A 16,355-nucleotide genomic window follows, 5' to 3' on the forward strand; every position below is an offset into this window, starting at 1 on the left:
ATTTAGAAGATTTTTCTTATGACTGACACACACAAAAAAAATCTATTTTTTAAAAAAAGATATTAATTATGATCCTGAAAGTAATTCACCCCAACCTCTTTTCAAACTGAAATGATTCAATCTATGCTTATTGTCTATTTTCTGTATTTAATCTAATTTCCTATCCAGTACCAAACTTTGAGACCTATTTCTCAATTCTTTTCTATAACCCTTAATCTGCATGCTAATCTGAAACATTTTGCAGAATTTAAGAGGACGTCAACTAATTGTTTCCCCTCTGTATCAGTGATATAATCAAAAAATCTCCACCAAGTTGGTTAAACATGTCCATTTATTCTTGAACCTTATATCATCTTTTAACAATTTGCGTTCTTCCAGATGTTAAGCAATAATTTTTAAAGACTTTGCTGAAGACTGTTAAAAATGCTGGCTTATAGTTTCCTGATGTCTCATTCAAGTCTTATAAAAATGGAGCAAATTTCTCTGGAATTTCTTCTTAGCTCAGCAAACTAACATAACGGCAATTCTTTCAGTTGTCTGATGCAGGTATTTAGAGCTCAATCTTAACTTGTAAATATCAGCTTGCTTGCATCCAACAGGATAAAATAGCAAAAATGTGAACCCATCCAATTTCACTTTTAACAGAAGCAGGTGACAGACAGGTGATCAAGTTTTTAAATATTAAAAGCTTATAATGGTGATTTGTAATGTGACTGCATTAATTTTAGCAAGTATTCAACTTTTACCAAATATGCTAGCTTTCTTAGGTTTTTAAAAAAATCTAGCAAGTGCAAGAATGGTTGAACGAATGAGGGAAATGCTTTTAAGCACTGCTCACAGGCCTGGGAATAGTATGGGTGTTTCCTCCGAGATCATCAAGCTACTCAGTAACACCCCCACCAACTCATCCATCTCTCTATTGCCTGTTCCTCTTCTTATCCCACCAAGGTTATTTGATGTTTTTGTTTATGGCTCTCTCTTGCAGGTTATCTGTCCAACAATAAGGCAGAAAACCAACCCAAATAATTTAAAGGAGTAATGCAGGGGAGGGTGCTGACAGTATTCAAGTTGAATTGTTTTCATTTAAATATAAGTATAGGCTGCATGGAAGTTAATAGACTAATTGTAAAGCAAATTTAACAGCTCCTTTCACAAGATTCTTTCACCATAAATGCAAATAGTCAAACGTAGTGATTAATGAAAATAATTGCTATTTTTCACCCTGAATTACAAGAATACAGTCTAAACAGTAATTTCTCACATACTAAGCTTTGCCATTTCCATCACTTTCGGGAGAATGGACATAGTTGATCCTGAATTCAATGTCAGGTACAAGTTGCATGGCCCTCCGATAGTATTTGATGGCTGAAATCAAAAGAGATATTGTCAGCATCTAGATCATATGCACAGCATCCCATTATTAAATTTTCATCTTTGCAACAAACAGCTAAAAGAATCAGAAGCAATCAGTGATTGATAAATTTTACCATATATTGAAAGACAATAATTATTGTTGGGATATACTAAAGAATATGAACAATAATTTAAAAATAAAATAACGTGGTTGTCTGAGCAGCTGCAATTTGAACACATATAATTAAGAGAATATTACAAATGATAGAGATGATGTTAACACTCTGACATATTTCAGCCATCCACACTATCCAATATACCCAAGCTATTAACTTATTGATCATTCAGATTAGCAACCCTTAGCAATCAACTTTTCTCTCCCATAATTCAGCTTCTTCTTGATCGCCAGCTTAAAACAAATAGAAAGCATTTCTACATCTATTTATGATATAGAAAGATCAATTTATTGATGACCAGGAAAGTTATTAAAGTTGAAATTGTTTTGTACAGTTGTTTTTTGTTGTACTGTGGTGATCATTGATCACTTGTATTGTGGCTGGTCTGTAAAAATTGGGTGAAGTAACTTTCATTGTTTCAAGGTTCTATTCTCTGAAATGTTTTACTTTATCAAAAGCAGAACCATTTTGAATAGCAATAATGAATTTTCTTAAAATTTACATGTTCTGAAAACTGGTTTTCAAAATCTTTAGCTGAAACTGTGTTCTTTGGGATACTGCCAATGTTGGTATTATTCATATAGTAATAACAAAACGATAGGAAGTCAGAACTGGAAGGTAACATTTTATCAACTACCTTGGTTTTCTTTTGAGGAAGTGACATCCCATGTATACGATAAAAACTCAATGACACACTATATCTTGACTTCCAAAATGTATTTAACCAGGTTCTATGTAAAAGACTACTGTTTAAACTCAAAGATGTGGAAGTTCAGATTAACTCCCGAAGATGAAGAAGAAATTAGCTGCAGGGCAGAAAACAATACAAATACTTACTGGGAGAGTTATGATAAAGGAAGTTGGAGGTAGCTGTGAGTCTTAAGACTGTTTACAACTGTTCCTAATTGCTTGTGAGCTAGATTCAAAAATTTAAAGAAACATTTCCAACTTTTCAGATGACACCAATGTGGAGAGGACAGTGGAGAGGCAGCTTGAAATGCCTGACAGGTTTAAGCAGAATAACTAAGTGGGCAGGAGAGTGGCAAACAAAGTTTAATGTAGCTAACTAAGGATAACCACTGATATGCATATTCCAGGGATATTGTTAAAATACCTGAAGATTAAACTGAAAGAATTAGTCAACTTTACTTAAAAAAGGCCAAAAAAAGCAGAGCAGCAAACAACAAAGCTACCTGTATGTTAAATAACACAACTGAAACACCAGATATAAAGTTAGAAGCAGGAGTTTCATCAAACTTCACCTTAAATACTTTGAATTCAGTTCTGATCAGTAAAACATCAGGGAATTTCCTCACATATCGGAGATGGTGCAATGTCATCAGAATTCATTAATCGAGACAGATGGCCTAACGTTTGGGATATAGATAAACTGGTCAGGGAGAATCAGGTCTAAAAAAGACCATTGATGTGATCACTTAATTATTTCACTCGGTGGATGATGCCTCACCTTTTGAGTATTTCTAGCATTTTCTGTTTTAAGAAAATAATAGGCCATGACTAACTAAAGTAGTCAGAATTTGAGCGGTGGTCATTAATATGGCAGATAAAGGAGCTGTTAACATTCCAGAAAACATAGACTCATTGGGCTGAAAAGTCTCTCCTGCACTGTATGGTATCTCTACACAGTCTAAATAAACGTTTGTAATTACCAGCACTCATTTGTAAGTGAATTGCATTCACAAAGTCCTGATTTGAAACAGTGGCTGTTTTTCTGAAAATTGCAACATTAAGTGAAATAATTTTAAGTGAATAAGAAGTTCCATTAAAAACAGTATTTAGGTTTCTTTGGACATTTCTTGCCCAGAGAAATCAATTTACATGTTGAAATACTGTACCATAACTGCAGAACTGTACATTCTTAGCTAAAATACTTGCAAAATAAAATAAGTGATTAAATATAAAAGACACCATATAGTACTTTAGGACCTTTCTCAGCAAAAAACAACTAAGGTGAAATGTGCACATTCCTAAATGCCAAAATTCATAAATAAATAAGTTAAAAACTTGGAAGAAACATAATCAAAATGGAAATACTGTAAGTTGTTAAAATTACACTCATCTGAAGTTTTATTTGACCAAGCTCCATCTAGTGCCAAACACTGGTCACTACAGGTTACTAAGTTCAGAATCACTGCACCAATTACTGGACTCATGGTGAGGAATCACTGAAACGTCTACATAGCAATATCGACAAGTTTCATCTCATCATCAGACTTAACATGGACTGGATTCTTGGATACACGCATCTCCATCAAGGATGGACACGTTAGTACCTCACTCTACCACAAGCCCATGGATAACCTCCCGATGCTCCACTACTCTAGCTTCCACCCTAAACATTAACGAAGGTATCTCCTACGGACAAGCCCTGCTCATACACAGGATCTGCTCAGATAAGGAGGAATGCGACAGATACCTGAAGATTTTGAAGGATGCCCTCATAAGAACGAGATATGGTGCTCAATTCATCGACTGCCAATTCCCACATGCCACAGCGGAAAAACTGCAAGGACCTCCTCAGAAGACAGATACAGGATATGTCCAATAGAGTACCCTTCATCGTCCAGGACTTGCCCAAAGTGGAGAGATTACAACATGTCTTTCACAGCCTTCAACATGTCATCAATGACTACAAGCACCTCCCCAAGATCATCTCTATGCCTCCACTTCTCGCCTTCAAACAACTGCCAAACCTTAAACAGACCATTGCTCACAGCAAACTACCCAATCTTCAAGACAACATCGACCACAACACCACACAGCCCTGCCACGGCAACCGCTGCAAGATAAGTCAGATCATCAACATGGATACTATCATCACACGTAGGAAGACCATCCACTAGTACATGGCAGATACTTGTGAGACTCGGTTAATGTTGTCCACCTCATATGCTGCAGGCAAAGATGCCCTGAGGCATAACTATGCAGACGCTAAGACAACTGATGCATGGACACCATGCAACAATCACCAGATAGGAATGTTCCCTCCCAGTCGGGGAACATTTCAGCAGTAAAGGTCATTCAGCTTCTGATCTTCAGGTAAGTGTCCTCCAAGGCAGCCTTTAAGATGCATAACAATGAAGAATCACTGAGCAGAAACTGATAGCCAAGTTCCACACCCGTGAAGAAAAGCCTCAATTTTGGGTTTTGGGTTCATGTCGTGCTACATGTGACCCCACCGCACTTACTTTCATGTTTTGACACCAACACACTAATAAATTGTTACTCTCTACCTTAATTAAGATTGTACAGTTTTGGATTACTTCTTACTTTGGTTAGACACTCAGCATGTGTCTCTTTCACCTATGGGCTGCACGGTGGCTCAATGGTTAGCACAGCTGCCTCTCAGCGTCAGGGACCTGGGTTTGATTCCTACCTCGGGTGACTGACTGTGTGGAGTTTGCTCATTCGCCCTGTGTTTGCGTGGGTTTCCTCCGGGTGCTCCGGTTTCCTCCCACAGTTCACAATGTGCAGGTCAGGTGAATTGGTCATGCTAAATTGCCCATAGTCTTAGATGCAATAGTCAGAGGGAAATGGGTCTGGGTGGGGTTACTCTTCGGAGGGTTGGTGTGGGCTTGTTGGGCCGAATGGCCCGTTTCCACACTACAGATAACCTAATCTAATCGATCATGTTATTCCAGTCAAATAAAAACTGAGATGCTGTAAATCAGGAGCGGGGACCCTTCCTCTGATTTTACTTCACAGATGCGGCTGGATCTCCTGGACTTTTCCTCCAGTGTCTGTTTTTGTTCCATGTTATTCCACTTATTTGGTTTGTCTTCAGCACCATCTTATGTTTTTTTGTAATTATCTCTCTGCCTCACTTAGTCAGATTATAAGTCATCCCTTTGCTTGTTATTCAGCTATTTATCCTTTACTCACACCATCTAATACCCTTTTGTCACCTGCAGAGTTATTCTTCAACACTCAGACCACTTGTATGATCTTCTGGTCTCTCTGCTCTTGATCTTTTTGCCCATAACTTGTGTTATGTGCGCTTCCCTCTCACTTCACCTCACGAAGGGGCTACAATCCGAAAGCTTGTGATTTCAAATAGACCTGTTCGATTATAACCTGGTTTTGTGTGATTTCTGACCTTATGCCAATAGGTGGAATCCAGGACCTCCATGAGAGTTCAGAATGGGAGCCAGTACAGAGATGCAGTGAATTAAGTCCAGAGTGCTGGTAACTGCATAGAGGGACCAAGGTCAGGGAACTGGAGGGCGAGGGAAGTGAAAAAAAAGAGACCGAGAGCAATGGTAGTAATGGGAAATAAATCATGTGCAAAATAGGAACCATTTTGGTGTGGGGCAATCCCAAATAATTGTAATGAGAGATGGATAAAGGTCTTTGGAGCAGGGAGGCCATAGAACAAGATGTCTGTAACATTCAACTTAAACTCACTGCATTAAATAGATATACTGGCACTATTTTTGTAATATCATTAAAACAAAAAGTTTTGAAGTGATGTGCAGAAGCAGCATGGGTGATGTGAGAAAAAAATTCTTCACACAGCAAGTAGTTAGATAAAATTGGACATGATTTTCACTGCTCAGTTACTGTGTCATTTCTCTTGAAGTTATGAGAATAATACATTCAAGTTCACTGATGATACAAAGCTAGGTGCAATTTATGCTAAAAGGAAGACACAAATAAGCTGTGAAAAAATATCGATGAGTTAAGTTAATGTCAAGATGGCAGATGGAGTATAACATGGGGAAGTGTGAAATTATTTACTTGGTAGCAAGAGTAGAAATGCAGCACATTTTTTTAAAGAATCATCTTCGAAGTCTTTGAAACGTTGATGTTCAGAGATTCAGTTGTACTCATATAAGGAACACAAAGTTAGCATTCAGGTAGAGCAATTAAGAAAGAAAATGGCATGTTGGTCATTATTAGAGGAAATTGATTACAGGAAACTGAAACTTTGCTGTAATTAAACAGGATTTTGGTGGGATCACAATTTTGTCTATCTTTGAAAGGATATTCTTGTCATGGAGATAGTAGAGAATTTGAATAAATTGGGCATTTACCCTCTGGAGTTCAGAAGAATAAGAAATAATCTCATTAAAACAGATATGATTCTGAGTGGATCTGAATGGACTTGACAGGATGGGCAGTGGAAGATTTTCCTCTTTGCTGGAGAGGAAATGGGGCTGGTAGGGTAAAGGTTTAAGATAAAAGGATTTATCATTTTAGACTGAGGTAAGGAAAAATTTCTTCACTCAAAGGGTTGTTAATTAAAAGTTATTGTCTATCCTAGAGTGTTGTGGAGGTTCCATTATCAAGTATATCCTTGAAATGCTGGATTTTTTTTCTTAACTCCATTCTTAATTGCGTGTGTCCCTACATCTCAATGGTGCAGTGATTCATGAAAGCAACTCACCACCACTTCCTCCAGGGCAGTTAGAAATTGGTGATAAATGCTGTTTTCATGCCACGTGACTGTCACTCTATGCTAGCTAGCCAGTGAATCCCACATTGAAGGAGTAAATAAAGTAACAAATTCGAGTCTGGAATATACTGATTTTTGATCTCTCAGGTAATCAAGGAATACAGAAAGTGTGTGTTAAAGAGGAAGATGATTATTTTAATTAGATTAGATGAGACTAGATTCCCTAAAGTACGGAAATAGGCCCTTTGGCCCAACAAGTTCACACTGACCCTCCAAAAAATAACTAATTTCTCTCCATTTACCCCTGACTAATGCACCTAACATTTTGGGCAATATAGCATGGCCAATACATCTGACCTGTAGATCTTTTGGATTGTGGGAGGAAACCGGAGCACCTGGAGGAAACCCATGCAGACAAGGGGAGAACATGCAAATTCCACATAGACAGTCGCCCGGGGTGGGAATTGAACCCAGGGGCCTGGCTCTGTGAGGCAGCAGTGCTAATCAAGCTGACCATTATCTATGGTCTTGAGACTTGTGGCCATTTGACTTACTTCTGCTTTCATTTCTTATTCAAAAAATCAGTAAGGTAAAGAGAGTCAAAATATTTTGTATGATGGTGAGTCCAAGAAAAGAGGTGAGAATCTTACAGTTACAGAGAGGCTGTTCACTGGTAATGATGAGAAGCACTTCCTCCCACAAAAGGTAGGGAACCTGGAACTCTCTCCCCCAACAATACTGACGCTAGGATAATCTTAAGACTGCAAAACTAGTATTTATATATTTTTGTGAAGATATTGTGTTTTATGTAGCCAAACTGAGTGGATGAAGTTTACTCATTCGTCTACAACGAGAAATTTGAAGCGGTGAGACCATCGAATCAAGCCCAAAATCACCAAAGGAGATGCACTTCTTTCCAGAAACATTTTGTGTGCTTGGCCAATGTATTCTCCACACTGTATTTGTGAATTTGAGATTGAGAACATTGGAAGTCTGTGAGAGAACGATTTGGTACACAAATTATTATTTTACCTAGATTGGTTTAAGCATAATAAACCTAACTGCTTTCTTTATCAAAACTCAAGAGAAACTGCCCCATGCTTCTTTTATGATCACAACATACAAAGAATTTAAGTACTCACTGAAATGGCAAGCATATCCTTTTCAAACAAAAACAAATCATGTGGTGGTCAAACAAGGAAAGGAGCAATTTAATCTTTCTTCAACAGATTGTAATATCTTCTTTAAAAAAAAAGCTGGAAATATGATATAAAATCTGCATGGTGATCCAAACTACTTGGATCCCCAAAAATAAAAAAACAAGTCACAAATGGCCCCTTTCTGGCTTAAAACACAAGTGATAAATATACAGATTACCTTCATAGACTGCTCCATTCTGTTCTTGTTCAACTGCTTTCAGGAACAGTTCTTTGGCCTGCAACGTACATAGGTATACAGGTCAGTTATTACACTTGTGGACAAGGTTTGGAAGCAATACAATGATACTTGGCCAGAAATAGTTGAAGGTTCGGATTTGGCTGCAAGGTTTGTCTGCAATATTAAGTTAAGATTCAATTCAAATTTTGTTTGCATTTCACAATCAGTTCATTCCTGATTTTTCAAGATATACTAGATTGGGTTGGGATAGCTGGTTGGCATGGACGGGTTGGACCGAAGGGACTGTTTCCATGCTGTACATCTCTATGACTCTATATTGATAATGGCTACTGTTGAAATAATTAATTATTAATGCTGATATTCATTCTAAGCATAAGAATAGAGTTGGAAATATAGTTATCATAATTGAGAAATGACCAATTTTAAATGTTGCTGATTGTTTGTGATATCAAATGCAAAAGAGTCACAATGTTTTCATCCTTTGTACTGAAATCAGCAGTGGCAACACCTCAAAATCATTGTCTGCTTCCAATTCTGACTGATCCTTAAGCTTCTGACGCTGAAACATTTAGTTTATCTCCCCTCTGATTTTGTCATGATAATGGATCAGAACTCCAAACTTACTCACAAACATATTGAACTTTTGGGCAAGATGTGTTCTATTTCAACTACAAGCCAAGGCAAGCCTGGTTGATAATGCAGCTTTGAAGTATGTAATTCACTGTGTGAACACCCTGGATGCTGCACCCTATACTGTGCCAAGGAAGCTTCAAAGAGATAGAGATTTCATAAGGCAGAAGCACCACTCAGCGTGAAAACATTTCCTGTTATATTCCAGAGTGGGGACATGAGTTTCAAGACATATTTGTGTTTCACCCTCACAGGAAAATACAGAACTTGGTTAAAAATGAACTGCAATCTCTGGTCTATATGTTAGTGTACTAGTGTGCTGTGAAGGTCACAACTTGAGGACAGGTATTAAATGCCACTGCATTGCAGGTTAAAAAAAGGAAAAGATGCTCCTCTGCTCTGAGTACTGAAAGCCAGCCACTGTTGAAATGAAACAGAGCATAAGAATCACAGTTATCCTGCAAAGCAAAGATGCTGCACCCTATACTGTGCCAAGGAAACTTCAAAGAGATAGAGATTGCATAAGACAGAAGCACGTCTCAGTGGGAAAACATTTCCTGTTATATTCCAGAGCGGGGACAGGCATTTAAAGACATATTTGTGTTTCACCCTCCCAGAAAAGATGACCATAAGACACAGGAGCAAAACTAGACTATTTGGCCTAGTGAGTCATGCTCCTCCAATCACTGAGATTATGAATGATTCAATAAGCCTCAGTTCCACTTTCCAGTCTTTTCCCTATGACCTTTACTTCCTTCATTGATTATAAATCTGTCCATTTGAGTCTTGAATTCAGTCAATGAGTCAGCATTTATAGACCTCTGCGCTAAAGAATTCCAATTTCAAGGCCCTCAGAGGAGAAATCCTCCCTATCTCTGTCTTAAATGGGCGACCTCTTACTCTGAGATTTTGCCCTCTGGTTTTAAACTTCCCATGAGGGGAAAAAAATATCTCAGCATCTATTCTGTCAAGCTTACTAAAAGTCTTGTGTGCTTCAATAAGGGCACCTGTCATTATTTTAAGCTCTAATGGGTACAGGCCCAATCTACCCAATCTGTCCTCATGAGAAAATCCCTCCACATCCAGAATCAACCTGTTGAGTTTTCTTGGGATGAGTACTTCCAGTGCAGTATAGCTTTCTTTAGATAAAGACCAAAACTTTTCACAGTATTCCATGTGTAGTCTGAATCAAGCTTGGGGTTGATTCAGGGGTTTTCCTTATATTATATTCCATACTTTTCAACTGAAATAAAGGCCATCACTCTATTTACTTTCCCCTATTACCTGCTAAAATTGTACGCTAGTGCTGCTGCTTTCTCCAATTAAGCTGCTATATTCTGCCTGCCAAAATGCACCACTTCATATTTTCCCACGTTAGATTGTCAAGTGTTTGACTGCCTATATCCCTCGTAGAATTTTTGTGTCATCCTCACATATTGCCTTTTCACCTATTTTTGGGTCATCCACATATTTAACTATAGTACATTCACCTTCCTCATCTAAGACATTAATATATATTATAAATAATTGGGGTTTCAGCACTGATCTCTATGGCACTCCATTAGTTCCAGGTTGCCGTCTTGAAAATACCCCTCTTACCTCAACTCTCTATTTTATTAGTTAGCTAATCCTCCAAGCATACTATTATACTAGCTAAACATGATGGGCTCTTATTTTATTAAGTCATCCTTAAATGTAGTATCTTATTGAATGTCTTTTGGAAATCCAAATATATTACATCTACTGGTTCCCTTTTATCTATCCTGCATGTTACTCAAATCCTGAAATCCACAGCTCAACTACAATGCCAACAACACAGGTATCACCCAACATAATAGTCGCAACTAATCCTCGTCTACTCTTTACAGAACTCAAATGTTGATTTATACATCTTTTTAAAAAAAAACTTTTGTACTTGTCTCTCATTTCTAATCTAAGTTTTGTTATGTTTTTGACTTTTGTTTACTAACTAATGTACTCATTCTTGTTTTAACTTAAGAAAGCCTGGTTAAATTGACTCCTTTGAAATATAAGTCAATTTGATCTTCGGAAAAAGCATTCACAAGGTAAGGAATCCTTTTAAATTAACCTTGTTGCAGCCAAACCATGGAGTGGGTGAATAAAAAAGGGGAGTCAGTTCATCCTTCCTCACCTAGGATTTGATAGTTTGGGGTATCCTGCCTGGAACCATAATAAATTCAGAAATATCACCTGGGGATTGTTTGTAACAGTATCTCCGGGCTTACTGCTTCTTTCAGGTTCCTCTTCTGGTCACTTTGCCCTGTTTCCACTGAAATCTCACAGACAGCTAACTCCTACGCAGTTGATTACCTACCTGGCCACCATGCTGACATGTTGTAAATTGTTTTGCAGACATTATTAGTGATCCCCTTTGTTCAGACACTGGTTCATTCAAAATGGCCCTCGTCACAACTTCCTCAAGATGCCCACTTTTGTTTACCTACCCATTTCAACTAAGCAATTTTAATCTTCATTTCCTCTCAACTTCAGTCAAGTCACAACCACTCAGCCCCGCCCATTTCTTCCAGACATAAAGATATACAAGTTGTGTATAATGCAATTTTATGTTACACTGAACAATGTGTTGTATCAAGGATAAGAAAAAAACTATTCATTGTGCGTGAAGTCTGAAGAGATAGAAGAGGCGCTAAATGAATATTTTTCGTCAGTATTCACCCAGGAAAAAGACATTGTTGTCGAGGAGAATACTCAGATACAGACTATTCGACTAGATGGGATTGAGGTTCATAAGGAGGAAGTGTTAGCAATCTGGACAGTGTGAAAGTAGATAAGTCCCCTGGGCCAGATGGGATTTATCCTAGGATTCTCTGGGAAATTGGGAGGAGATTGCCAAGCCTTTGGCTTTGATCTTTATGTTGTCATTATCTACAGGAATAGTGCCAGAAGACTGGAGGATAGCAAATGTTGTTCCCTTATTCAAAAGGATATTAGAGACAACCCTGATAATTATAGACCAATATGCCTTACTTCGGTTGTGGGTAAAGTTATGGAAAAGGAATCCGAGATAGGATGTATAACCATCTAGAGAGGAATAAATTGATTAGCGATAGTCAACAATTTTGTGAAGGGTCGGTCGTGCCTCACAAACCTTATTGAGTTTTTTGAGAAGGTGACCAAACAGGTGGATGAGGGTAAAGTGGTTGATGTGGTGTCTAAGGATTTTAGTGAAGTGTTTGATAAGCTTCCCCATTGTAGGCTATTGCAGAAAATACAGAGGCATAGGATTGAGGGTGATTTTGCAGTTAGGATCAGAAATTGGCTAGCTGAAAGAAGACAGAAGGTGGTGGTTGATGGGAAATGTTCCTCTTGGAGTTCAGTTACTAGTGGTGTACCACAAGGATCTGTTTTGGGACAACTGCTGTTTGTCATTTTTATAAATTACCTGAATGAGGGTGTAGAAGGATGGGTTAGTAAACTTGCAGAAAACACTAAATTCAGTGGAGTTGCAGAAGGATGTAGCAGGTTACAGAGGGACATAGATAAGCTGCAGAGCTGGGCTGAGAGGTGGCAAATGGAGTTTAATGCGGAATAGTATTAGGTTATTCACTTTGGAAGGAGTAAGAGGAATAGAGAATACTAGGTCAAGAGTGTGGTGCTGGAAAAGCACAGCAGGTCAGGCAGCATCCGAGGAGCACGACAATCAACGTTTCGGGCAAAAGCTCTTCCTCAGGAATACTTTTGCCTATACAGAGTACTGGATTAATGGTAAGATTCTTGGTAGTGTGGATGAGCAGAGAGATCTCGGTGTCCATGTGTATAGATCACTGAAAGTTGCCCACCCGGGTTGATAGGGCTGTTAAGAAGGTGTACAGTTTGTTAGCTTTTATTGGTAGAAGGACTGAGTTTCGGGGCCATGAGGTCATGTTGCAGCTGTTCAAAACTCTGCCGCACTTGGAGTATTGCATATAGTGCTGGTCGCCACATGATAGGAAAGACATGGAAACACTGGAAAGGATGCAGAGGAGATTTACAAGGATATAGCCTGGTATGGAGGGAAGGTCTTATGAGGAAAGGCTGGGGGACTTGAGGCTGTTTTATTAGAGAGAAGGAGGTTAAGGGGTGACTTAATAGAGACATACAAGATGACCAGAGGATTAGATAGGGTGGACAGCGAGAGCCTTTTTCCTCAGATAGTAATGGCTAGCACGAGGGGACATAGCTTTAAACTGAGGGGTGACAGAAATTGGACAGATGTCAGAGGTAGATTTTTTACTCAGAATAGTAAGGACATGGAATGTCTGGCCTACAACAGTAGTAGACTCGCCAACTTTCAGGACATGTAAATGGACATTAATGGAATAGCATAGGTTAGATGGGCTTCAGATTGTTGCGCTAACCTGTGAAACCATCGAGGGCCGAAGGACCTGTACTGCACTGTAATGTTCTATTTGCTCTTAGTGGTTATAATTTCCAGACCCAAAACAATTAGGCATGAAATATTTCATAAGGATTATCACAATACCTTTTCTTCACAAGCAAGCTCCTGTTTCCTCTTTATACCTGAAGACTTGAAAGAAAATTTCTTGCCAGAGACATTACCAGGCTCCATGCCAGATCCATTGGAGCTTCCATTTGGATTCAGCTCAGACATCCATTGGGCTCGAAACACATCAAGTTCCTCCTTGAAAAGAAGATTGACACCTCCATATAAATATTAAGTATGATTCACCTATGCCATAATTAAACCTGTGTTCTCAAATTTAAGAAAAAGCAAAAATATTTATTAGTTACTTGTTTTTCTTGTGGTAAAATGTACTTTGTGACAACACTTCATAAATTCATGTAGCTCAGAACAATGCAATTAGTGCCACCCATATGTTTCTTCCCCATAGGAGTGCAAAATGTTTCCTTTTGCTGTATACGTCCAACTTCATTTTCATGTTGCACATTGAAAAGACAGTATCAAAATAGGGTTCAATGAACTGTAACAGCAGTAAGTGCATAATGCACACACTGAACCCTTGTGTTATGGGTAGACTATTCACAAATAAAAAGACATGTAATGTAATCACAGGTGGCATAGTATTGCAAAAGCAACATGAAATAATTCAAGAAGCAACAGCCATTATTTTCTGTGTGGGTGCACAATTGGTAATACTACAATCCAGCCAATGTGAAAGAAAAGAAGAAACAACAACAACAAGAGGCAACACCAACCATCAGCGACTCATTGGCTCTACTACCTGAAAAAAATGTTACAATTGGGAGTTTTCACAATGCAGTTCGTAAAATAGGTAACATATCCTCCTGTGCCATAAATTATATGACTAACTGTGAGAGATAACGGTGTTAAGGAATTCTGAGAAATAGTAGTGCTGTAGAAATAGGTCTTTACTTCATTAATTTCAAACTTCCTATAGCACCCTGCCAGCACTGACAGAATAGAGCTGTCATGATGAACATCTTCTATCTGGTCTACCTCACACCATCCACTCATCTGATCTGGGACTGGTAAATGTTTTCATCTGATTCTGGTCATATCTCTGTTCTGATTACATATTACATTTTCAAGTGTTGCTCTGTAATAAATGACGTTAATCCTTGACTCTTTTAGATAATCTGTCATCCTTGATTAAAACATATATAATTGAAGATGTCACCTTGAAAACTGAAAAACTCTTTCATATGCTTAAAGATGTCTATCAAGATTAACCTGTCTCCACTTTTTAAGAGAAATGATCCGAAGCCATTGTTTTCCTTGTGCAAATATAGTACCTTAGTTCTATTAGCATTCTAGTAAACAACTTTTTGAATTTTCTCTAGACTCTCTACATCCTCCTTAAATGGAAACTAGAAGATTCCTAGTACCTCAAATGTTGCCTTAGAATGATTTTTCACAAGTTTAATATAACTTCAGTTTTTTTTTCTAATTCTAGCTCTCTGCAATAAAGCCCAGTGCTTTGTTGAAAATGGTCCTCAAAACCTACATTGTTACTTTTAATGATCTGTACATCACCAAGGCATTTATTTTCCGAAGACTATGTGACCTCCTCATTCTTCCTGCCACAATGTACTACCTCTCACTTATCAGTTACAGCTTTCTACAAGCTTCCTAATGGTTTGTAGTAAAATTAACAATTCCTCCTCTCAATTTGAACAATTTTCTAGACAAATTTGCATAGTGAATTATAGTGAACATCTGTTTTCATCTTGTTATCCTTTGATGTGTATTAGTTCACAAAATGACATTTGATTAACTTTTGGATTACTCACTGATGTTCTCCTGTCAATACAAGTATGGAGAATTGAATGAAAACCTTAAGCCCAGACCTCCAATTTTGACAAGTTTGTGTGGAAATATTTTCCTGAAATTTGAATCATGTCCTTTCAATTTGTTCCTCACAACGTAAGAACTTATATGCTAAATGACACTCAATATTAATTCCTATTCCAGACATCAGCAGTTATGGTTTATATCTGTCATCACAGAAACCTTTTACTTCTTTATTAAATATTGATTTACTTGATTGTCCAAAAACTAGGTGTTTATACAGCAACCTCTTGCTTGATATGATACGCGGTTGGATTAAAATTCAATGAAATACAAGTGATTCAATAAGCAAACAGAGATGAGAGCTAAACTTAGTTAAGATGTCAATCATCTGTGTTGATTCAGAACAATTAAATATTTCCAATTTGACTACAGTTACATTATTTTTATCCATTTGTTTGCAATTTCACCTGAGTTTGTAGATCAAGAATTCAAGTACCAATCTGTAAACTGACTCACATGAAACGTTTCATCATTAGTGTGGCCGGATTTCAGATGGGACCTGAAACCATTGTTTGGATGTAGGTTTGCTCGCTGAATTGGAAGGTTTGTCAGCGAGCAAACCTACATCCAGAACCTCAACCCGAGCTACAAACCTTCTGAAAACTTGCTACCATGGTGTCTATCTGAGCAAGCAAATGGGAAAAGAATCATGTAGCACTTTTTTTTGAAGCTCAGGAAGTTCGCTTGACTGCTACTACTAAAAATGGAGTAATTAGGCATCCAACGGATTGCCATTTATGGGACTTAGATACATGTTTCTTACCATAATAGTGACATGTCACAGTAAACCTTTAGCTGCAAATCTTTAGTTGATAGAACCTGAGATTGTGACAGGTAAAATTCACCTTTTTGTTTTAAAGTTTATGAAACCTCCCTCCAATGAGAATAGACATTTGATTAGAAGTTTTTTTCTGAGATGCTTCCAATATGTTAAAACAAATTATCTGGACATTGTACAATGCTGTTTGCCAGATTCTGTTACAGTACAATAATGATATTCCATCGTTAATTGCATGTAAAGCACTTTGGGATACTCTCAAGTGGTGGAAGATACTGTACTAATATA

General features: G+C 37.8%; 1 protein-coding gene across 8 annotated transcripts in view; it reads right to left on the minus strand.

Annotated features, from left to right (window-relative positions):
* Positions 1 to 16,355, minus strand: part of fbxo9 (F-box protein 9) — a 94,345-nt gene that overhangs the window by 57,621 nt on the left and 20,369 nt on the right. For all 8 annotated transcript variants that reach the window (XM_043679689.1, XM_043679680.1, XM_043679716.1 and 5 more), the window contains 3 exons: positions 13,478 to 13,636; positions 8,323 to 8,380; positions 1,266 to 1,365 (listed from right to left, as the gene is read on the minus strand). In XM_043679689.1, coding sequence (XP_043535624.1) covers positions 1,266 to 1,365; positions 8,323 to 8,380; positions 13,478 to 13,636 — 317 coding nt within the window. The remainder of the gene's footprint in view (positions 1 to 1,265; positions 1,366 to 8,322; positions 8,381 to 13,477; positions 13,637 to 16,355) is intronic.

Source organism: Chiloscyllium plagiosum, chromosome 3 (genome assembly GCF_004010195.1).
Source record: "Chiloscyllium plagiosum isolate BGI_BamShark_2017 chromosome 3, ASM401019v2, whole genome shotgun sequence".
Taxonomy (NCBI): domain Eukaryota; kingdom Metazoa; phylum Chordata; class Chondrichthyes; order Orectolobiformes; family Hemiscylliidae; genus Chiloscyllium; species Chiloscyllium plagiosum.